Genomic DNA, 24,500 nt, shown 5'->3' on the forward strand with positions numbered 1-24,500 from the left:
TGTATGGCAACAAACATCTCATCTCATCTCATCTCATCTCATCTCAAGCCACTTTATCCTGTTCTACAGGGTCGCAGGCAAGCTGGAGCCTATCCCAGCTGACTATGGGCGAAAGGCGGGGTACACCCTGGACAAGTTGCCAGGTCATCACAGGGCTGACACATATGGCCCTTTTCCACTACCCTTTTTCAGCTCACTTCAGCTCGCTTCAGCTCACTTCAGCCCGACACGGCTCGCGTTTCGACTACCTCAGAACAGCACGACTCAGCTCGCTTCAGCCCTGCTCAGCCCCCAAAACTCGCACGGTTTTGGAGTGGGGCTGAAGCGAGCCAAACCGAGCCAAGTGGGGCTAGGGGCGTGAGGAGACACTCCCCTGTGCACTGATTGGTGAGGAGGAGTGTCCTCACACGCCCCGCGAGCACGCTGGGATCTGTAAACACCGTAAACCCAGAAGAAGAATAATTACGAATTACGAGAATTTCTGAAGCCTTATGCGCCTCGCCTCATCTATACGCTCTTGCCAGTATCTGTTGGCGTTGTTGGTGACAACAAGCCACAGCACCAAGACCAGCAACACTAACGACTCCATGTCTTCCATGTTTATTGTTTACTATCCAGGTCGTGAGACTACCGCTTAAAAGATCACTGATGTCACTGTTTGCGCCGCCTAACGACATCACGTGACGTCCACCCACTTTCGCTAACTCCACCCAATGTGTCCACCCACTTCCAGCCAGCACGGTTCATCGCGGTTGTAGTCGAAATGCAACTCCAACAGCCCCGCTCAGCTCGACTCAGCCCAACTCAGCACGGCACGGCTCAGCCCAACTCAGCCGCGTTGGTAGTGGAGAAGCGGCAATAGACACAGACAACCATTCACACTCACATTCACACCTACGGTCAATTTAGAGTCACCAGTTAACCTAACCTGCATGTCTTTGGACTGTGGGGGAAACCGGAGCACCCGGAGGAAACCCATGTGGGCAACAAACATAGGTCACAAAAAAAAAAACCAACCCTTTTCAGACAACAAGGAACAACCAATGTAAAATATGATGGAAGGTGAATCTCATTTGTTCTCGTTATCTCTAGCCGCTTTATCCTGTTCTACAGGGTCGCAGGCAAGCCGGAACCATCCCAGCTGATTATGGGCGAAAGGCGGGGTACACCCTGGACAAGTCGCCAGGTCATCACAGGGCTGACATATAGACACAGACAACCATTCACACTCACATTCACACCTACGGTCAATTTAGAGTCACCAGTTAACCTAACCTGCATGTCTTTGGACTGTGGGGGAAACCGGAGCACCCGGAGGAAACCCACGCGGACACGGGGAGAACATGCAAACTCCGTACAGAAAGGCCCTCGCCAGCCATGGGGCTCGAATCCGGACCTTCTTGCTGTGAGGCGACAGCACTAACCACTACACCACCATGCTAGGAAGGTGAATTAAAACTAACAAAAAAAAAAAACAGTTGAAACAAAGTTTAAAGACTTGCAGCAAAACATGTTGAACTTGAAACTATTCCAATGATGCATAAACCTGCAAAGATGCTTGAGCTGAAGGTCAAGGAAACATGCATTTCATCATGGAAAGATTCCTGGAAGTCATCGAAACATCAACTCAGACAAGATAGAATCAAATGCAGACGTCAATACATGCCTCTCACCATGGAAACTGCCACCAGCACAACCTTCTCTGAACGAGTGGGTTAATTCATCGAGGTCCACAAACCTAATTGTTAACCTGAACATCAATCTCTAGCAACAAGGTTGGTCTGCTTATACCCAAACTAAACCTGTCAGACGGGCTTTGAGAAAATGAGCCACTGAGTGACAGAGCCCCTTGCAATAGATCTTCAGGGCCTCATGGATGGAGTGAGTCTTGGAGATCCACAACACTGTGTGGAAAGAGAAGGTATACAAAAGACACATCCATTCACCCAGTCTGTAGAAACCTAGGTACATGAGATCTCTGGAAGACTTCTCAATTTCTAACTAACCAGTTCCATCATGACAGACCTAAGACAGAATGGGAAGATTCCTGGAGCTTCTGCAGTTTCTGCTATGAGAACTGAGTGATACACCAACCTAACCAGTATGAACCACTAGTATTCAAAGCTAGAAAGTGGATTCATTGTGTGTCATGTAATTTAAGTAGATCATTTGAGCCTCCTACCATCAAGGAATCATTTCCCCTACAGGAGTGGAATAAATCATGGAAAACACAGAGGTCTGAGCTAAAAGAACTGCGTGACTCTGAACTTCTACCCCTCATTAAAAAGGAACTTCTGCAAGTTCCTGGATGTGTAGTATCACATAGCTTTTCCAAAGTGAATCTCCTGACTCATTATGCATACAGACTAACTTAATGGCTGATGTAGTGCAATATGAGAGTAAGTCTAAATGGGGTAGGTCATGGAAGATATCAAACCCTCACCCACCTCAAAGCATTGTTTCAGGGTTTCAAGCTGAGTCATCCCCATTCTTTGCACGTCACATGGTTTTCTGGTTAAGAAACAAGTCCAACTTTCCTCAGTCAGGATTGTGCCAAACTGCCAAAGTGGGGTGAATCCTGGAGGTTCATGATGGTTGACATTAAAACAGGGATAACTAAAGGCAAACATCAAGACAAAAGGGGAAAAAGATACTTGTATTCTGAAATTGACTAAACTGCACCACAAGTAAAATGATGGATTGATGCATATAAATAGCAAAGAGTCAGTGACATCCAAAATGTAATGCTAGGTACAAAGTCAGCCAAGGAAAATGAGAAGGTGATGCAGTGAAGTTTGCTGAATGGGCTGAATCATGGAAATTTACCAATGATTCATTAAGTGATGTGGTAGACAAATGGCCATTTCTGAGTGAATGGGCGGATTCCTGGAAGTCCCTATTTACCTCTTATTCACTGATGAATGGTCCAAAGACGAATAAAGGATGGTTTTAACTTGTGCAGGGAGAAAATTGGTTTGAGTAATTATAGGATACAGCAGTCAAAGTAGAAGAAGTGCTAACTATGACCTTACAGACACAAGCAAGTAAAAACTTATAAAGTGGAAAAGATTTGAGAGACGTTGGTGAAATATCATGATCTTGTACCATTATCTAATATGTTGGGGGAAATATATAATATTGCACTAGGACATCCATCCATTATCCATAACCACTTATCCTGTGTAGGGTTGCGGGCAAGCTGGAACCTATCCCAGCTGACTATGGGCGAGAGGCAGGGTACACCCTGGACAAGTCGCCAGATCATCACAGGGCTGACACATAGAGACAGACAACCATTCACACTCACATTCACACCTACGGTCAATTTAGAGCCACCAATTAACCTAACCTGCATGTCTTTGGACTGTGGGGGAAACCAAAACACCTGGAGGAAACCCACACATGCCCCTTTTCCACCAAAGCAGTTCCAGGGCTGGTTCGGGGCCAGTGCTTAGTTTGGAACCGGGTTTTCTGTTTCCACTGACAAAGAACTGGCTCTGGGGCCAGAAAAACCGGTTCCAGGCTAGCACCAACTTTCTGCTGGGCCAGAGGAAAGAACCGCTTATGTCAGCGGGGGGGCGGAGTTGTTAAGACCAACAACAAGACCGCGAAAGATCGCCATTTTTAAGTGACGAGAAGCAGCAGCTGTACAAACGTGAAGTCATCCATTATTATTATTGTTGTTGTTGTTGCTGCTGCTGCTTCTTCCGCATTGTTTTTGCTTCGATATTCATGCCAAGGTTTATGCAAATGTAGCGACGTAACTGATGTATACAGTGACGTAATGACGTATACAACGACGTAACTGACGTATACAGCGACGTAATGACGTGTCTTCTCTTAGCACCGCGAGCGATGGAAAAGCAAGCTGGTTCTCAGCTGGCTCGCAAGTTGAACGAGTTGTGAACCAGCACCAGCACTGGCCCCGAACCAGCCCTGGAACTGATTTGGTGGAAAAGGGGTAACAGACACGGGGAGAACATTCAAACTCCACACAGAAAGGCCTCCGTTGGCCACTAGGCTGAAACCCAGGCGACAGTGCCAACCACTACACCACCGTGCCACCCTGCACCAGGACAGGCATGCTATTTGGTCGCGAATCCACGAATTTGAATACATTTTGAAAATTTTGTGAAATGCCAAAATACTTAAAAATCGGGAGAGGTGTTGACTTGTGGTAAATGTGCAATTTAATATTTGCTATTTTGCATCAGATTCCATGTCCCATTCTGTGTTTTATAGACTGACTTTTGACTCCGATTATGCGTGTGTAACGAGGTTCGTGATTGGAAGAAAATGTGTCAAGCGTTAGTAATGTAGCCAATCGGCGGCGTGAATATATTGTAGCTCGTTCTTGCTTGTTTACAACGTGGTAACCGCATTTCGAAGTTAGAAAGTGAATATTTTGAACAGTGGCAAAAATTATTGACCGAAAAATAGAAAACCAAGCAAGGGAAGTTGATAGTGGGTGCAGAGTGAAATGGAATTGGGAATGGTGTTCAAAACCGTTAAGAGTCATTTATAACAATAAAGAAATGGACACCACTGCGGGCGAATATTACCGGAAAGTTGACCTTGCTGGTAAATGCAGGCGCATCTTGCGTGATGCAGAGACTAACTGTGCTGATCGTGGTTGTGTTGCCCTGGTCGACCATATCAAAACAAAAGCACATGCATGGAAACTGCATGAAAAATGGTCAAATCATCAACTGCCGAGTAATTTTTTCACTCGTCGCTGGGAAGATGCACAAAAACAAGATTTGACATATGGCATTAGCCCTGTTTACTTACAGGCCTCGGAAAAGCCTGCAGCTACACAGTCTAAGCGTCTGACACCGTTTGTGGACAGGAAAGCACATATTGAGGTAAGAAACCACTTTTTGCCAACGTTTTTGGCACTTTCCTCTTAACTGTCAAACAATGCAAAGAATATAAATGTATCCTAATTATAGAGAAAAGTTTCAAATTTAGAATGAAATGCTACTGATTTGACATTTAGATCTAGTTTTGAGTTACAATTGCAAAATCATGAAACTACCTCACTAAAGTAATTTTATGCAGATAAAACTTATTAAATATTTAGATCTACTGCAGGCTAAGTTTAACTAATCAAATGTAGTTTAGTGTACATTTGAGTCTTCGTAATACACAATAGAACAATTAGTGAATCTAATAGACTATAGGCCTGTATCCTTTTGCATGAAACTGTTAATGTTGTGGTTTAATGCTTCTCGAATTTAAATATTGTACATGTTGATATTAGCAGATATGTACTGTGATTTTAACTTTTAAAACTTATTTTTTCAGGCTTTAAACTTAGCATTTGCTGCAGAGAAAACTCTGGCCATGAGTGATGTAGAAGATCTTGTAGCCTTGTGTAAAGAAGTAGCTAAAGATAAAAAAAAGCCTTGGATGCACTTCACATGGCAAGAAGTAGTGCAACTTACAAGCTGATTCATGGACTGGGGAAAACTTTGAAAGACTGTTCACTGGAGATGATTAGATCACAACCATTCAGACAGTGAACCACCCAAGAAAAAGAAAAAGCATGCTGCCAACTTATGATGTGTAATTTTTCAGCAATATAATAAAGTTATGAACTATGAAATAATGTACATTGTGTTTTTGTATTAAGTAATTTTCAAAAATTCTATCCTCATCTCATCTCATTATCTCTAGCCGCTTTATCCTGTTCTACAGGGTCACAGGCAAGCTGGAGCCTATCCCAGCTGACTACGGGCGAAAGGCGGGGTACACCCTGGACAAGTCGCCAGGTCATCACAGGGCTGACACATAGACACAGACAACCATTCACACTCACATTCACACCTACGGTCAATTTAGAGTCGTCTGTTAACCTAACCTGCATGTCTTTGGACTGTGGGGGAAACCGGAGCACCCGGAGGAAACCCACGCGGACACGGGGAGAACATGCAAACTCCACACAGAAAGGCCCTCGCCGGCCACAGGGCTCGAACCCGGACCTTCTTGCTGTGAGGCGACAGCGCTAACCACTACACCACCGTGCCACCCTATGTTTCAGTAATATTTACTGAAAATAAACTTATCAAGCATCATTTCCATTTTTAATAAATTTTAGTAGCCTTCCACTAGTCAGAGGAGTGGAGCCAGTCAGATGAAATACCCCTCAGTGGTCATGAGATTTCCTGAAAGTGTGAAAAATGATGTTCTTGTAATTTGAAAGTTTGCATGCATTTTATTCTAAAAGTTTCTCAAATTTTAAAATATGTGCTATGAATTCTGCAAAAAGGTCGTGGCTTCTGGGGGCCTTCGGCCACCAGACCCCCCAGTGGGGCATTGCCCCTGCACCCCAGTGGGGACATAGCCTGCCCCCACACCCCCTGGCTTGACATTCACTTTTTTGTGGCATGCCTGTATTATAGATATTATAGATCATCAGCAGGTCAGAGTATAATTTTTATTCCTGGTTCACAGTGGATGCTGATTGAGGCTAATCATACTAATGAAAAATAAAATGAGCAATCCAGGCTGTTATATTTCCTGTTATTATTTTGTAGCCCATCTACTAATATGCACAATTTGTCAGCCGCCCTTTACTCTGTACGTAAAAGGAGCTCACACACTACAACATCAGTCTTAGACGCTGTAGTATTAGAGATTATTTTTCACAGGAATCTGCTTTACCTATGTGTGACTTAATTTATTTTGCTGGTTCCCAACCAATTTTGCTTGGTCACAGTTAGCAACTGCTATGCTTTTATTCAAAGTATTTGTGAAGGTCCAGCTTCATAAAATTCCATAAACAGTTACTTTGTAATGTAAATCTGGAGTGCGCATTCACCCCCAAAGTCAATACTTTGTAGAGGTACCTTTGGCTGCAATTACAGCTGCAAATCTCTTGGGGTATGTGTGTGTCTATTAGCTTAGCACATCTAGCCACTGGGATTTTTGTCCATTCCTCAAGGTAAAACTGCTCCAACTCAAGTTAGATGGGTTGCGTTGGTCTACAGCAATCTTCAAGTTATGCCACAGATTCTCAATTGGATTGAGGTCTGGGCTTTGACTAGGCCATTCCAAGACATTTAAATGTTTCCCTTTAAACCACTCCAGTGTAGCTTTAACAGTATGTTTAGGGTCATTGTCCTGCTGGAACATGAACCTTCATCCCAGTCTCAAACCTCTGGCTGACTTAAACAGGTTTTCCTCCAGAATTGCCCTGTATTTAGTGCCATCCATCTTTCCATCAGTCCTGACCAGCTTTCCTGTCCCTGCAGATGAAAAATATCCCCACAGCATGATACTGCCACCACCATGCTTCCCTGTAGGAATGGTGTTCTCAGGGTGTTGGGTTTGCACCACACATGGCATTTCCCATGACTGCCAAAAAGTTCAGTTTTAGTCTCATCTGACCACAGAATATTTTTCCATGTGTTTGGGGAGTCTGCTACATGTTGTTGGGCAAACTCCAAACAGGTTTTCTTATTTTTTTCTTTAAGCAATTACTTTTTTTCTGGTCACTCTTCCATAAAGCCCCGCTCTGTGGAGTGTACGGCTTAAAGTGGTCCTATGGACAGATACTCCCATCTCCGCTGAGGATCTTTGCAGCACCTTCAGTGTTATCTTTGTTGCATCTCTGATTAATGCCCTCCTTTGAGTTTGAGTCTGTGAGTTTTGGTGGGCTGGGCCTTCTCTTGCCAGGTTTGTAGTGGTGCCATATTCTTTCCATTCTGCTATAATGGATTTAATGGCACTCCCTGGGATATTCAAAGTTTGGGACATTTTTTTTAACCCAACCCTGAGCTATACTTCTCCACAACTTTGTCTCTGACCTGTTTGGAGGCTCCTTGGTTTTCATGTTGCTTGCTTAGTAGTGTTGCAGAGTCAGGGTCCTTCCAGAACGGGTTGATTTATACAGACATCATGTGATGGATCATGTGACACTTTGATTGCACACTGGTGGATCTTAATTAACTAATTTTGAATATCCCAAAGTGAGATCCCTTCGACTGGTGCGGGAGTATGAGAGGACTCAAGAATCATCAAGCAAGTCCAGTTGCTCTCTTCAACCAACCACAGATAACTATGTACCTGGACGACTGAGTTTCTTCACAGATACGTTTCTACGCACTTTGGGATGAGATCCCTTTGACTGGTGCGGGAGTATGAGAGGACTCAAGAATCGTCAAGCAAGTCCAGTTGCTCTCTTCAACCAACCACAGATTACTATGTACCTGGACGACTGAGTTTCTTCACAGATAAACAGGAGAGGTCAGAAATCGGGAAGAAAGTTTCATAGGCTGCCACGGGACCATGACAGGCGTGCAAAGTGGATTGCTGCTATCAGCCGGGCCGATGCAAACAACAAGAACAAGGCATGGGAACCGACTGGAAAGAACGATCAATGGCGCCTGTGCAGTGACCATTTCATCTCAGGTTCGCCATGTATTTATTTCAGTATATCCATGTAGTTATTCGCAACATAAGTTTATGACTTGCTCTAATAAAGAATTCCGGGAAGTGGGAACCTGAGAAAAGGGTTGGTGCGGGGGGGGGGTGGATTGGGTCTTTAGTGGTGTGACATTCAATGTAGTCTCTAGATGTAAAATAATTTTATACTTTTAAGATACTACTGATATATCTAGTATCAGCACTAGTACTCAATACTTAAGTGACTTACCCATCCAATGAGGATTGTTATTTTCTTGTTTGCAAGATGCCACATCTAAGGGCGGCTGACAAATCCTGAATTTCTGTAAAGATAACTGTCCAGGGATTTATAAGCACGCAGTGCTTCACCACTGAACAGCGAGGGAAAGTTTATGAGGTAATTATACACATCTGGGTATTCCACCTCTGGCAGTTCCATATCCACTGACATGGTCGTGAAAACTACGTCCGGTAAGCGATAAGGGTCACTAATTTGTAGGTCGTTTATTTTAGACATATATCTAGTTATCTGTTCATTAGAAAAATGAGCCGTGTAGTCCGTCGGTTGAAATTGATCCATTTTGTACACGAGTGCAGCAGTATTCAGCGGTGTTTTTTACCGACAAGATGGCGGCTGTGTACTTTCCGGTCACGTGACTGCAAGATCTCTATATTTGTTCTGTATTTTGGCTGATATTTTTTCAGTCTGCTTCCTTCACTGAACAAAGATATCATGAATAGGTATGGTAAAGTCTTCAGTTGCTAGCAATTTTTAAAAAATATTGTCTCAATTATAAAAATGAGCAAAAATGTAAAAACCATTTTTTCCCTCAGTTCACTTTTTCAGAATCATATCAACACACACACACACACACACACACACACACACACACACACACACACACACACACACACACAGAGTGCTGGAGTTTTTATGTGTCTATGTACCTAATTTGTTCGATTAGTATTCTCATAATTACAAAAATTTTCATGACTGAGAACTAACAAAGGTTCCCCTGAAATACTATCAATTTTGAATAACTCCTGGGAAAAAAAAAAAAAAAATCAGGCTAAGAACAAAACACACACGTTTAGAAGCCTGGTCACGTCCCTGTGACTCTATAGGCCTTTGGGAGGGTTTGGGAATGAAGATCGTAAGTTCAGGCGCAGTGGGGGAATTAATTCCCTTTTCAATTTTGTTTCAAAACAGTGACAAAACAAATACAAACAGTGTCAGTTCTTGGAAAGGAGAGCTTCTGTAATGCCATGGAAATGCCAGCAGGTGCAAGAGGCTGATTTTTCAGGCTCAAGCATCTGCACAGAGGAACACAGCTTCTATTTTTCCAATGTAATGTTTCCTGTTTTCCAAACTGCCTCATTCATATGCTGACGGTTTAGTTTACTGATGAACTGTATGCTGTGGGTGGTAAAAGAGAAGCAACTGGACTTGCTTGAAGATTCTTGAAGACGTTTCACCTCTCATCCGAAAGGCTTCTTCAGTTCTGTCTGACTAACAGGGAGTATCAGGTATTTATCCTCTCATGGATGAAAAGCAATCCTAAGGTGTCTTTGAGTCATCCTGTTGGTGTGGGTCACTGGGGGCTGGGTGTGAACGGCCTAGGGAATCGTTGGGGTGATCAATGGTTGTTGGTTCTCTCTGTCCTCCTGTGAGTCACTGAAAACAGCTGGGTTTTGTTCAGATGAACTGTATGTTTCAAAACTATTATTTTACATCACAGTGCTGGCTGTAATTTCTATCACAGTATCCAATACGTTGTTGTTTCTACAGTGACGTTACTTCATCTCATCTCATTATCTCTAGCCGCTTTATCCTTCTACAGGGTCGCAGGCAAGCTGGAGCCTATCCCAGCTGACTACGGGCGAAAGGCGGGGTACACCCTGGACAAGTCACCAGGTCATCACAGGGCTGACACATAGACACAGACAACCATTCACATTCACATTCACACCTACGGTCAATTTAGAGTCACCAGTTAACCTAACCTGCAGGTCTTTGGACTGTGGGGGAAACCGGAGCACCCGGAGGAAACCCACGCGGACACGGGGAGAACATGCAAACTCCACACAGAAAGGCCCTCGCCGGCCCCGGGGGTCGAACCCGGACCTTCTTGCTGTGAGGCGACAGCGCTAACCACTACACCACCGTGCCGCCCCAGTGACATTACTTATTATGGAAAAATGTCTAACTGATCTGGTGAAGTCTTCTGTAAGGAGACATTTATGGAAGGAGTCTCCAGTCTCAGCTATCAGTTTCCTGCCACAGCAAAGTCTTCGGGACAGAGGTGTCTTGGTAACAGGACAAGCTGTGTTTTTACATTTCGCAGATGGTAAAATGTATACACTCTTGTGCATGTTCTTGTTCTTTGGTTCTAGTCCTGTCTCCAACCATGTCCTGGCATTGGCTTGTTATCTGACTGTGTCCACCTGTTTCGTGTTTAACCCTTAACTAATTCGTTTGCCTGTTTATACTCTGTTGTATCTGAGTATCTTTTCAATGTCTAATGTGTTAAGCTCTGAGTTTTGTTTTTCATTTTGTTTCCCTCGTTTTTCAATTACAGTAGTTATATTCCTTGTTTGATGTTGCCTGCTTTGGATCTGCAGACCAAGATAGCCATTGCATAACATTTTTTTGTTTGTTTGCTCCAACCATTTCAATTTGCATGCAAGTTTATAATAATTATCTTGTTAAAAAATCCTCCATCGCCAAATTGTAACCTCTTGGCAGATACAACCAGGCTTTGGGTTAAAATACCTATTTGAACCTCATCTTCATGGATGACAGTTTATGTGGATTTATTTTAAAGCTAGACAGCCTTCATCATCATCATTCGGCTGCAGAGCAGGCAACCACTAGCTTCCTCCATTTCAGCTTGTCGTTGGCAAGGGATTCAATTTCCTTGTCGGAAATGAGATCATATCTTTCACTCATGACATTCCGGATGTAGGTTGGATATAAGCTGGCTTGTCTACCAGGCCTTCGTTTGCCGTGTTGTGGGACATACAAGGCATATGTCCTTGCTGGCTCGTCTGTGTTCAGACGAAGTTGTTGACTGAGGAAGGACAGTTGGCGATGTTAATGAGTGGCTCCACCTCCAGGAGTTGGTATATAGTCAGGTTAGAGACTCTGTCAGAGCGTTTGATGCCAAGCATTATAACACGAGGTTGCGTATGAGTTGATTTTATTACTCATGTCTTGTGAGATGGCGGCACGGTGGTGTAGTGGTTAGCGCTGTCACCTCACAGCAAGAAGGTCTGGGTTCGAGCCCCGTGGCCGGCGAGGGCCTTTCTGTGCGGAGTTTGCATGTTCTCCCCGTGTCTGTGTGGGTTTCCTCCGGGTGCTCCGGTTTCCCCCACAGTCCAAAGACATGCAGGTTAGGTTAACTGGTGACTCTAAATTGACCGTAGGTGTGAATGTGAGTATGAATGGTTGTCTGTGTCTATGTGTCAGCCCTGTGATGACCTGGCGACTTGTCCAGGGTGTACCCCGCCTTTCGCCCGTAGTCAGCTGGGATAGGCTCCAGCTTGCCTGTGACCCTGTAGAACAGGATAAAGCGGCTAGAGATAATGAGATGTCTTGTGAGACGTGACATAGGCCTTTGTGATGTGTTTATTTTGGCAATATCTCAAGAAAAAAAACAGGCCATTCTGTGGCTGGGAAGTTATTTAATTTGAGTGGATTAAAGCAAATAATTTGCATGAAATTGCTCACTTTGTGCAGTCAAACAGACAGAGGAAGTCCGTGTGCACATCTACAGGTTTACCTTTGAGCGTGCACTGACAGTTCCGTCATTCTGTTGCTAAACGAACAGCTGATCACACCAAGGTGCTCGCTGACCGCTGATGTTTATTAGCTTGGTCCTGCGTTTCCTTTCCTTCATATATAACGTCTTTTCTTCTTGCTTTCCGTTACTGTAGTCAGTTTTTCACGTTTCATTCACACACTCATGTCCTCCATTTTTCTCTCCAGTTTCAAATTTGTATCCCACAATGCCTTGCGCAAACGGGGAAAGCCCACCATGTCATACATGATGTAGTAACTTGAATTGGGTCATGATGAAGCAGGAAAAAATGTCAGAGGATTTAGGGCCTCATGAAGATAAATTCATTAAAGTGCATATCCTGGACCAATTTCGTGTTTTTTTATATGAAAGTCTGTCCCTTTACACACTTATCCAGAAGGGTAATTTTGCACAAGGCCATCTGTCTACAGCAGAAAAAAATAAAACAACAAAACACGTCTGGAAAAATCCCATAGGAGTCTGGAGCCAGATTCGTGACATCACCTGCGGAAGCGCCAGCAGGCTGCGAGTGCTTGCACAGTTTCAGTGCACAGCCTGTGTAGACCAGGTTTAGCAGCTAGCGATTTTGCATTGAAATATGGAATTGTCACCTGAGTGCAATGTTACTTCACCTTTGGATGAAGAATATAATGAGATGTCAGAATTATTTCTTACCCTGGCAACAGTCAACTTGTGAATTGACGATTTTCTTGGTCTTTTTCTTGGCTCTGCTTGGTCCTTGGCTTCGAGGGCCTCAGTGGATGTGGCACTTTGCCTTCTGTCATGGGAGAGGAACACGGCTGGCTTTTTTGGTGACGCTGACACAGATGGAGACGGTGTTGCTTTGAGCATTCTGACAGATGGAACTGCATCTTTTTTCAGATCAGGTTGCCTTGTGAAGCCCATTTCCCACTGCAAATAGTTCTCAAAGTCGTCGGGCCTTGTGAAGCGAGCACCGCAAATAATGCTGTAGTCTGTAGCATGTAGCCAATTTTTCTGGGTGCCTCACATGAAGCGCTCCCATTTCTCTCTCGTTGTCCGGTCTTTTGGAAAATGATGAGTACTAATCCCATCAAGATTGGTGTTGCTACACCCTTCTACAATACATCTGTTAACCATTTTAATAATTACGTGATAACGTTGAAGAAATTTGCAGAAAACCACCAGGTCGTTTTCTCATAAACAAACCAGCGCTGACGTAGGATTCAGAGGGAGGCGTCCCGCACGCGACGTCACGAAAATCAACGCTTGCCAGGAAATCCAAATGCAAAGTTTTTTCAGAGGTGGACCAATTCGCCTCAAATGGCTTAATTTCAACTGGATTTCTCTGGTATTGCGCAAGGTAAAAAAATTGCACAAAATGAAAAATGTGACAGATATTTGACCAAAGTTTAATATAAAATAGGAGAATTACATTGATCTTGCTCCTGAATTTACCCGTGATGTGCACTTTAACTCTTCTATTTTAAAAAACCTAATAAAATTGGAAGTCTATGATTCGAATTTGGTTGCTTTCAGTCCACTAAGGAAAAATAACTGGCTGTTGGGGGAAAATTCTTTTCATGACCTACACTTGAAAAATCTGAAAAGCAGTCTACCTTTAAATAGTTTTAGGGTGCGAATACATGTTCTCGAGAAAAAAAAAAACTATCATTATGAGCACCAAGGCAGAAGAAAGGTAACATTCAAAAAAGCACTGAATGAAGGAAGTTCAGTAAAAGGATTTTCTACCTTACATTTCTTTTATGTCAGTGCTGCTGTGTTCACTGAATTTGAACTAGTGATTGTTCTTATAGATGGCATACCAGGCATAGAGCAAACCCTCCAAGCTCCAAACCCCACTGCGTGCACATGCACCACTCTCAGGACTGTGTGTGTGTGTGTGTGTGGTCACAGGTAATGATGCAGCCACATTTCAGGCCATGGCCTCTCGTCTATGTGAACCCCACTGACCCTCTCAGCTCTGATGGCTGGCTGTCTCTGAGCCTGCTGCCTGTAGAGCATACATGCTTTTCTAACAGCCAATTTAAACCAGTCCCTGTCAGCAGTCACAGCAGCAGCAGTCTCCCACCATCTCGACGCACAAAGCCAGATTTATCACACACAGGAAGCTCGAGAACCATGAATTTATGAAGTGTCACCCTGCTGTGGACTCAACAAGATTGTGTTTCGATGTAATTGTTATGAGATCATGAAAATTTAACAGCGTTTTAATATGATAAACAACTGATTGTTCCTTTAATTATGCTTGAACACTTTGTATTTGAACGAAAGGAGGCTGCGTGTTTCAGTTTCATACGATAAATCATAACGAAAGGTACGATCATGAGCTTTTCGATAACTTATCATCAAGCACTGTTACCAATTTACAAAGAATTCACATTTATATTTATTCATAAATATGAATACAGGCGGGCGGCACGGTGGTGTAGTGGTTAGCGCTGTCGCCTCACAGCAAGAAGGTCCGGGTTCGAGCCCCGTGGCCGGCGAAGGCCTTTCTGTGTGGAGTTTGCATGTTCTCCCCGTGTCCATATGGGTTTCCTCTGGGTGCTCCGGTTTCCCCCACAGTCCAAAGACATGCAGGTTAGGTTAACTGGTGACTCTAAATTGACCGTAGGTGTGAATGTGAGTGTGAGTGGTTATCTATGGCTACATCCACACGACAACGGCAACGAGATGTTATTTAAAAATATATCGCGTCCAAATGGGCAACAATCAGTAAAATATCAGGTCCATATGGCAACGCAACGCTTGCTGAAAATGATGCAATACACATGCCACACCTCTAGGGGCGCTGTAAGACGGTCCCTTTGGAGACACGAGAACAATAGAAGAAGTAAGGACGCATGTGTATAAACATAAATTATTATGCGCGAGACTTCATATTAGCCACAAAGTCAGGAAAATCTGTTCGTAAAATTACATTATAATGACCAAATACAATGAAAAGTATTTTTCCAGTCTCACCTGTGAAATGTAATCCCATGTGATCTCGTTTGGACGGCAAACCTGTTGGTACAGTTAAACGCAGCTAATCTTTATTCTCCGCTTTGACCTATCCAATATGGCAGCGAGGATGACGTATGATTCTACGCGGAAGGCGGCGTCTTTAATGGTCCGGAATAAATTGAATGCTACACGTTGATGGATTAATTTGCTCTTCTACGCCCTTTTTGAGGAATGTATTGTCGGACTTAAACCAACATCTGAAGAGGTGAGATCGCTCCTTTTTTTCCCTATTTTTGCTGGCGGGATTGACTCTGCCCTAAGGGCAGAGTCTCTCTCTCTCTCTCTCTCTCTCTCTCTCTCTCTCTCTCTCACTTTGCACCATTACACAATAAATATTCACAGTGAAAATATTTTGTAAGCGCGTTTCATGAACCAAGTTATAGGATTTGTTGACAACTCGCATCGAGTTCGTTACACTTCTACCCGGCGTGAAGCACATGTGGTTGTGACGTCATCGTAAACAAATCCGTTCTACTCATCCAGACGACTTCACAATGGCAACGTTGCCAGATCTTTCCACTCTGGAACCCGTTCTCAAAAAGATTGCGTTTTGGGCACCCAAAACGCCGGTGCCGTGTGGACGCCAGGCCTAAACGATAAGCAATTGTATCGGAGTCACCTGAATCCGTTGCCGTGTGGACAGGGCCTATGTGTCAGCCCTGCGATGACCTGGCGACTTGTCCAGGGTGTACCCCGCCTTTCGCCCATAGTCAGCTGGGATAGGCTCCAGCTTGCCTGTGACCCTGTAGAACAGGATAAAGCAGCTACAGATAATGAGATGAGATGAGACTTAAATGGTAGAAACCAATCGGATCTGTAGTGGAAGTTCATCAATGGCGTACTGCTGCACCATCGGTAAGTAGACGTCTGGCGTCACTGTTCAGGTGTCAAAAAAGTAGGGCCCAATTATGCCAGCAGTGGTCACGACGCACTACGGATTCAGGAGAAAAATAATCCATTAGCGTTAACATAATTTTGACTAACCCTGTATAAGGATTACTTTTAATACTTGGGTACAAATACTTTTGCAGTAAATAACCATCTGAAGTCTGGAACCCATAGACATCACCAAATGCTGAGTTTCCTCCCTTGAGATGCTTTGCCAAGCTTTTACTGCAGCTGACTTCACTTGCTGCTTGTTTATGGTTGTTGTTGTTTGGGTTAAAGTCAGATGACTGACTCGGCCATTTAAGAACATTCAATTCCTTTGCCTTAAGGAGCTTTTCGGTTGCTTTTGCTGTATGTTTTGGGTCATTATCCAGCTGTACTGTGAAGCGCCGTCCTATCAGTTTTGCAGCATTTGACTGAATCTGAACTTTAAACGAATGCCACACGCTTCTGTGCTTATGATCTCGAGTTTGTCTTGCTCAGGTTTCGGTTTGTTTCTGTTTCAGATGTTCTTTGCAGAGCTGGTGCCGAGTTAATAACCTTTCAAGCTGCGTTTGCATCCATATCAAGAGTCGATTCATGGCACATTTCAAATCCGCTGTGATGGTGTACAGAAGCAAAAGTATGAAAATGGTGGCACTGTCCAAATACTTATGGACCCAATTGTATTCAAGACGATGTAAAACACTGTGTGTCCAGATTTCATCCCGGGAGGTGGAAAAAAACCAAAACAAAACCCTGTGCTCCAAAGAAAACAAGATATCACACCTCTCTCTGTCACTCTCTGGGTGTGTTTGCATGCGCTGTAAACAACACATGGCACTGCTTTGTCTGGAGCTGCAAACCAAATTTGGACGGAGTTCAAGCACATGCACAGCGTTTTGGAATGACACTGGAACAATGAGTGAGTGCAGCACAGCTGATATGAGAAAGCTTCAGCAGGTTGTGATCAAGAAAAGAACTCACAGTCTAATATTTCATTAATATAATCCAAAAAACCAAATCAAATCAAATTCTTAGATTTTTCTGTATTTTGACTATTTTACTTTTCATTATTTTGCTATTATTACTCATTCATATGGCAGCACGGTGGTGTAGTGGTTAGTACTGTCGCCTCACAGCAAGAAGGCTCTGGGTTCGAGCCCAGCGGCCAGCGAGGGCCTTTCTGTGTGGAGTTTGCATGTTACATATCTGTGACGAATCTCAGTCATCCAGGTACGTAGTAATCTGTGGTTGGTTGAAGAGAGCAACTGGACTTGCTTGAAGATTCTTGAAAACGTTTCGCCTCTCATCCTAAAGCCATCCTCAGTTCTGTCTGACTAATAGGGAGTATCCAGTATTTATCCTCTCATGGATCATCATAGAATCCGAATCATTTCTGTATCCGAATCCATCCATTTTCTGAGGAACTGAGGATGCCTTTAGGATGAGAGGCAAAACGTTTTCAAGAATCTTCAAGCAAGTCCAGTTGCTCTCTTCAACCAACCACAGATTACTATGTACCTGGATGACTGAGATTCGTCACAGATATGTTTCTACGCACTTTGGGATGAGATCCCTTCGACTGGTGCGGGAGTATGAGAGGACTTCCAGAAAACTGGCAGACATCTTAGCCAGAGAGGATCGTTCATTTTTGTCAACCTGGAACGACCATCACTGAACAGAGGTGGGTGTCCCCTTGTAAAAATGTTTTTTAGAATTCTATAGAAACTCTATAGAAAATCCTATAGAAACCCCTCTTTCTATACAATCTCTATAGAACGCTATAGAACTAATACTCTATAGAAAATAGTTTCTATAGAAGTTGTATAGAAATAGTATAAATTCTATAGAAGTTGTACTCTATAGAAAACAGCTTCTATAGAATCTCAACAGAATTCTATATAAATAGTAGTCTATAGAAAACGATTTCTATAGAATTGATACAGAGTTCTATAGAAGCTCTACGTTATTAGGGCCAACAGAATTTTATAAATTTCATAATGGTTATTTCCATAAAAACACAATTTGGTGGATTTTAAAGACCCTACAGAAATTCCAGTCTGAGACAAAAGGCCTTGCATCCAAAGAACAACTTTAGTACTTATCTCCAATAAAAATAAAGGTTCTTTATTTCATTTACTTTATCTCACATAATAACACTTCTGATCAACAACTCAATTGATCCAAATGTAAATTACAGTTTAAGACATAATTTAATAAATGTACTTCCAAAATAAACGCTGATATATGCTATACATTAATTTTCAGTCAAGCTCAATGGCATTTGGAAGAAGTGAAACAAACGTCTTTCTTTGTATTTTCATGTAAATATACTTATTTGCTATATCAGATAAATTACATGCTATCAATTCATTAGTGATTTCAACCTCTCTAATTTGATGCCCCTTAACTTTATATATACCTGTATTTAATTGAAACATTATTTGAGTAGATGTTAAACGTCGAAATATACAGTACAATTCTTTTTTTACAGTTACATATATCATCTTCACATTCATTTTTACACACTGCAACCACTAACTGCCTTTGATAGCTTTTTCTCAAGATGAATTTGGAGATGAATCTGTCCAATTTTTATAATTTGGTATTCTCTCGTGTTACTGTTATGATTATTTGTTATACGATCCAGTATTCAGGTGGTGGACACAGTTTTAGTTGCTCACTGTATTTTCATGGGTAGGTCTTTGAGTATCTATTATGCAGGTGACTTCAATAACTATAGCAATCTCTATAGAATCTATAGAAAATTATAGAAATTGCTGTAGAGATTTTCACAGTACTCTATAAAGAATTCTATAGAAACTTCGTTAAATTCTGTTGACTTTCTATAGGAATTCTATAAGATTTCTATGTATAATCTCTATAACATTTCTATTAAAACACTATAAAATTTCTATTAAAACTCTATAAAGTTTCTATTAAAACTCTATAAAGTTTCTATTAAAACTCTATAAAGTTTCTACAAAAAGTCTATAAAAATTCTATAAAATTTCATTTAGAAATTTCATAGAATTTTTATAGATTTTTTTCTATAGAAATCTATAGAAACTTTTACCAAGGGTCTATGACATCTTTTATCAGCCACCTACAATGCAGCCATCAGCATTCTGATTCGGATTCTATGATGATCCATGAGAGGATAAATACTGGATACTCAGACAGAACTGAGGATGCCTTTAGGATGAGAGGCGAAACGTTTTCAAGAATCTTCAAGCAAGTCCAGCTGCTCTCTTCAACCAACCACAGTTTGCATGTTCTCCTCGTATCTGCGTGGGTTTCCTTCGGGTGCTCCGGTTTCCCCAACAGTCCAAAGACATGCAGGTTAGGCTAATTAGTGGCTCTAAAGTGACCGTAGGTGTGAATGTGAGTGTGAATGGTTGTTAAGGCCAATTTATGCTGACAACCCAGTCCTCGCAGACAGCATCGCAGACAAGAGGGCTCTGATTGGTCCACTCTACATCTGCTGTACACGCACTTCCGCTTCCCTACTTTCCTGGTTTGGTTTGTTTTCACGACCGCCATTTTTAAAAACACGAGCGAAGATGGAGCAGCACGAAGAGCGGTTGATCGAGGAAGTGAGGAAGTACGTACATCTATACGACTCCAGTTCTAGACATTATAAGTTACCGGAGGATAAACACTCCACTAACCACACCCACCAACTACTCCTAGCGATTTCGCGACTTCGCGCCCCCTTGCGTTCTGGCGGTGAATAACATCACGCACGCCTATTACTCCCCACTCAACGATAAATTACAACTGTCTGCGAAAAGCTATCTGCGAAAGCCTTGTCGCAAGAGCATGCAGAGGCCTTTAGTCTCTATGCATATGACCTGGCGACTTGTCCAGGGTGTACCCTGCCTCTCGCCCATAGTCAGCTGAGATCGGCTCCACGGCCCTGCACAGGGTTAAGCGGTTACAGAAAATGGATGGACTCACTCATAAACAGTACAAGTCAAAAGTTTGAACATCCCTATTCATTAATAGGTTTTTCTATATATTGATATTTCAGTTTTCTATACTGTAGACCAATACTGAAGACATCAAAACTATGAAATAACATCTGGAACATGGATGGAATTATGTGGTTAAAAAAAAGTGCTTAAAAATAAATCACAAAATATGTTTCATATTTTAGATTCTTCAAAGTATCCAACATTTACCTTGATGATGCTTTGCACACTATTGACATTATCTTACCCAGCTTCATGAGGGAGTCACCTGGAATGCTTTTCAATTAATAGCTGTGCCTCATCAAAAGGTAATTAGTGCAATTTCTTGCCTTCTTAATGCATTTGAGATCAAACAGTAAATAGTAAATAATAAAAATACAGTAAATAGCTCTTAACCTGGTGACTTGTCCAGGGTGTACCCTGCCTTTCGCCTGTAGTCAGCTGGGATAGGCTCCAGCTTGCCTGCGACCCTGTAGAATAGGATAAAGCGGCTACAGATAATGGATGGATGGATGGATAAATAGCCCTATTCCACAAGTGTAGTCTTCTTCTTCATGCTGCTCCTGTTAAGGGTTGCCACAGCTGATCATTATGATCTGCATATTTAATTTGGCATTGGTTTTACACCGGGACGCAATCCTCCCCAATCTATCCGGGCTTGGGACCAACACTAAGTATGCACTGGCTTGTGCAAACCCCAGTGGCTGGGTATTTTACCTAATCTTCATGTCTTTGAACTGTGGGGGAAACCAGAGCACCTGGAAGAAACCCACGTAACACAGGGAGAACATGCAAACTCCACAGAGAAAAGCCTCTATTATCCGTGAGGTTCAAACCCAGAACCTTTTTGCTGTGAGGTGACAGTGCTAACCATTGCTAACCACCACCATGCCACCAACTGTAGTAATCCATATTACACTACCGTTCAAAAGTTTGGGGTCACCCAGACAATTTTGTGTTTTCCATGAAAAGTCACACTTTTATTTACCACCATAAGTTGTAAAATGAATAGAAAAATATAGTCAAGACATTTTTCTGGCCATTTTGAGCATTTAATCAACCCTACAAATGTGATGCTCCAGAAACTCAATCTGCTCAAAGGAAGGTCAGTTTTATAGCTTCTCTAAAGAGCTCAACTGTTTTCAGCTGTGCTAACATGATTGTACAAGGGTTTTCTAATCATCCATTAGCCTTCTGAAGCAATGAGCAAACACATTGTACCATTAGAACACTGGAGTGATCTCATCTCATCTCATTATCTCTAGCCGCTTTATCCTGTTCTACAGGGTCGCAGGCAAGCTGAAGCCTATCCCAGCTGACTACGGGCGAAAGGCGGGGTACACCCTGGACAAGTCGCCAGGTCATCACAGGGCTGACACATAGACACAGACAACCATTCACACTCACACCTACGGTCAATTTAGAGTCACCAGTTAACCTAACCTGCATGTCTTTGGACTGTGGGGGAAACCGGAGCACCCAGAGGAAACCCACGTGGACACGGGGAGAACATGCAAACTCCGCACAGAAAGGCCCTCGCCGGCCATGGGGCTCGAACCCGGACCTTCTTGCTGTGAGGCGACAGCGCTAACCACTACACCACTGTGCCGCCCTGGGCCTCTATACACCTATGTAGATATTGCACCAAAACCCAGACATTTAGTAGAATTTAGCTAGAATAGTCATTTACCACATTAGCAATGTATAGAGTGGATTTCTGATTAGTTTAAAGTGATCTTCATTGAAAAGAACAGTGCTTTTCTTTCAAAAATAAGGACATTTCAAAGTGACCCCCAACTTTTGAAACGTAGTGTATATCAAGAACTGCTTAACTAAGTAAAGAGAAACGACATCCATCATAACTTTAAGACATGAAGCATCTTTTAATTAATAAAAATAAAGAAAAAAGATTAAATATAGGTTTTACAAAGCTCTAACATTAGAGTACTTCTATAAATTATATATAAACATTTCCTGACAAAAACTCAAACAGTTGAAGGATAATTTCTCCCAGATTTGAAACACATTTTTTTTTAATTCTTAATTTCTTACTTGTACAAATAACCTGGAAAATATGTAGAATATACAATCAAGCCTAATTGTATTAAGTGGTTCAGAAAACCTGTTTGGAAAACTGTGTTAGGGCCCGGTGTGCTTGCCTCGTTAGTCATTTTATAGACATTTCCCAAGGCCTTTTACTCCAACCCCATCTCAGTCTGTAATCAGCAAGCGCCCAGCACAGCCAGATCATTAAAAAAATCTTAACAAGAAACACAGCAAAACCAGATTAAACACTGAAAATGGACAGAGAATTAGGCCCTGTCCACACGGCAACGGATTCAGGTGACTCCGATACAATTGCTTATCGTTTAGGCCTGGCGTCCACACGGCACCAGCGTTTTGGGTGCCCAAAACGCAATCTTTTTGAGAACGGGTTCCAGAGTGGAAAGATCTGGCAAGGTTGCTGTTGTGAAGTCGTCTGGATGAGTAGAACGGATTTGTTTACGATGACGTCACAACCACATGACTGTGAGTGCTTCACGCCGGGTAGAAGTGTAACGAATATCACCAGGATATCACCAGGAAAAAGCCTTACAGAGCACTAGTGAGAGTGAAACACGAGCTTGGATATTATTATTATTATTATTATTATTATCATTATGTTCAGTGTTAGTTCACAGTAGTAATGCAAGAAGCAGAATAGTGACAGTAAGAGTGAAGCAAAAACATGCAATTGTACAAACACTGCAGCTCTACAGCAAAATATTCATTTATGAAATGGTCTGATTCTTAACACCAGTAGTGCCAATGATCTTCTCATTGCGATGCGAGTTGTCAACAAATCCTATAACTTGGTTCATGAAACGCGCTTACAAAATATTTTCACTGTGAATATTTATTGTGTAATGGTGCAAAGTGAGAGAGAGAGAGAGAATAGCCCTTAGGGCAGAGTCAATCCCGCCAGCAAAAATAGGGAAAAAAAGGAGCGATCTCACCTCTTCAGATGATGGTTTAAGTCCGACAATACATTCCTCAAAAAGGGCGTAGAGGAGCAAATTAATCCATCAACGTAGCATTCAATTTATTCCGGACCATTAAAGACGCCGCCTTCCGCGTAGAATCATACGTCATCCTCGCCGCCATATTGGATAGGTCAAAGTGGAGAATAAAGATTAGCTGCGTTTAACTGTACCAACAGGTTTACCGTCCAAACGAGATCACATGGGATTACCTTTCACAGGTGAGAAACAACAAATTATTACATCAACGTGTAGTATTCAATTTATTCCGGACCATTAAAGACGCCGCCTTCCGCGTAGAATCATAGGTCATCCTCGCCGCCATATTGGAAAGGTCAAAGCGGAGAATAAAGATTAGCTGCGTTTAACTGTACCAACAGGTTTGCCGTCCAAACGAGATCACATGGGATTACCTTTCACAGGTAAGACTGGAAAAATACTTTTCATTGTATTTGGTCATTATAATGTAATTTTACGAACAGATTTTCCTGACTTTGTGGCTAATATGAAGTCTCGCGCATAATAGTTTATGCGCATGCGTCCTTACTTCTTCTATTGTTCTCGTGTCTCCAAAGGGACCGTCTTACAGCGCCCCTAGAGGTGTGGCATGTGTATTGCATCGTTTTCAGCAAGCGTTGCGTTGCCATATGGACCTGATATTTTACTGATTGTTGCCCATTTGGACGCGATATATTTTTAAATAACATCTCGTTGCCGTTGTCGTGTGGATGTAGCCTTAGGCTACGTTTACATTAGACCGTATCTGTCTTGTTTTCTTCGCGGATGCACTGTCCGTTTACATTAAACCCCCTGGAAAAGCCAGGAAACGGGAATCCGCCAGCGTCCACGTATTCAATCCAGATCGTGTCAGCTCCGGTGCTGTGTAAACATTCAGAATACGCGAATACGCTGTGCTGAGCTCTAGCTGGCGTCTCATTGGACAACGTCACTGTGACATCCACCTTCCTGATTCGCTGGCGTTGGTCATGTGACGCTACTGCTGAAAAACGGCGCGGACTTCCGCCTTGTATCACCTTTCATTAAAGAGTATAAAAGTATGAAAATACTGCAAATACTGATGCAAATACTGCCCACTGTGTAGTTATGATTGTCTTTAGGCTTGCCATCCTTCCACTTGCAAGTAGTAAGTGATATGCGCTGGGATCACACACACAGCGGCTCAGTCCCGAATCACAGCTTGTTCACTTCACTCGCGCGCTCTGTGAGCTGCGCAGGGCCGGAGTGCGCACCCTCCAGAGGGCACTCGCTGTTCAGGGCGGAGTGATTTGGAGCGCAGGATGCCTGCGGAGCCGAGCGTATCCGCGTATTGGCGTTGCTATGTGCACGGCTAACGGTTTTAGTGTAAACGCGAATCGTTTTAAGAACATTAATCTGATGATCCGCTGATTCGAAGTAAT

The 24,500-nt window shown here is 42.7% G+C and overlaps 1 protein-coding gene across 1 annotated transcript in view; it reads right to left on the bottom strand.

Moving 5' to 3' along the window:
- Nucleotides 1-24,500, bottom strand: part of tdgf1 (teratocarcinoma-derived growth factor 1) — a 74,878-nt gene that overhangs the window by 40,224 nt on the left and 10,154 nt on the right. Inside the window, exon 2 of the mRNA XM_060909606.1 lies at nucleotides 14,163-14,283. Coding sequence (XP_060765589.1) covers nucleotides 14,163-14,283 — 121 coding nt within the window. The remainder of the gene's footprint in view (nucleotides 1-14,162; nucleotides 14,284-24,500) is intronic.

The sequence above is a fragment of the Neoarius graeffei genome, chromosome 25, assembly GCF_027579695.1.
Source record: "Neoarius graeffei isolate fNeoGra1 chromosome 25, fNeoGra1.pri, whole genome shotgun sequence".
In the NCBI taxonomy this organism is placed as follows: domain Eukaryota; kingdom Metazoa; phylum Chordata; class Actinopteri; order Siluriformes; family Ariidae; genus Neoarius; species Neoarius graeffei.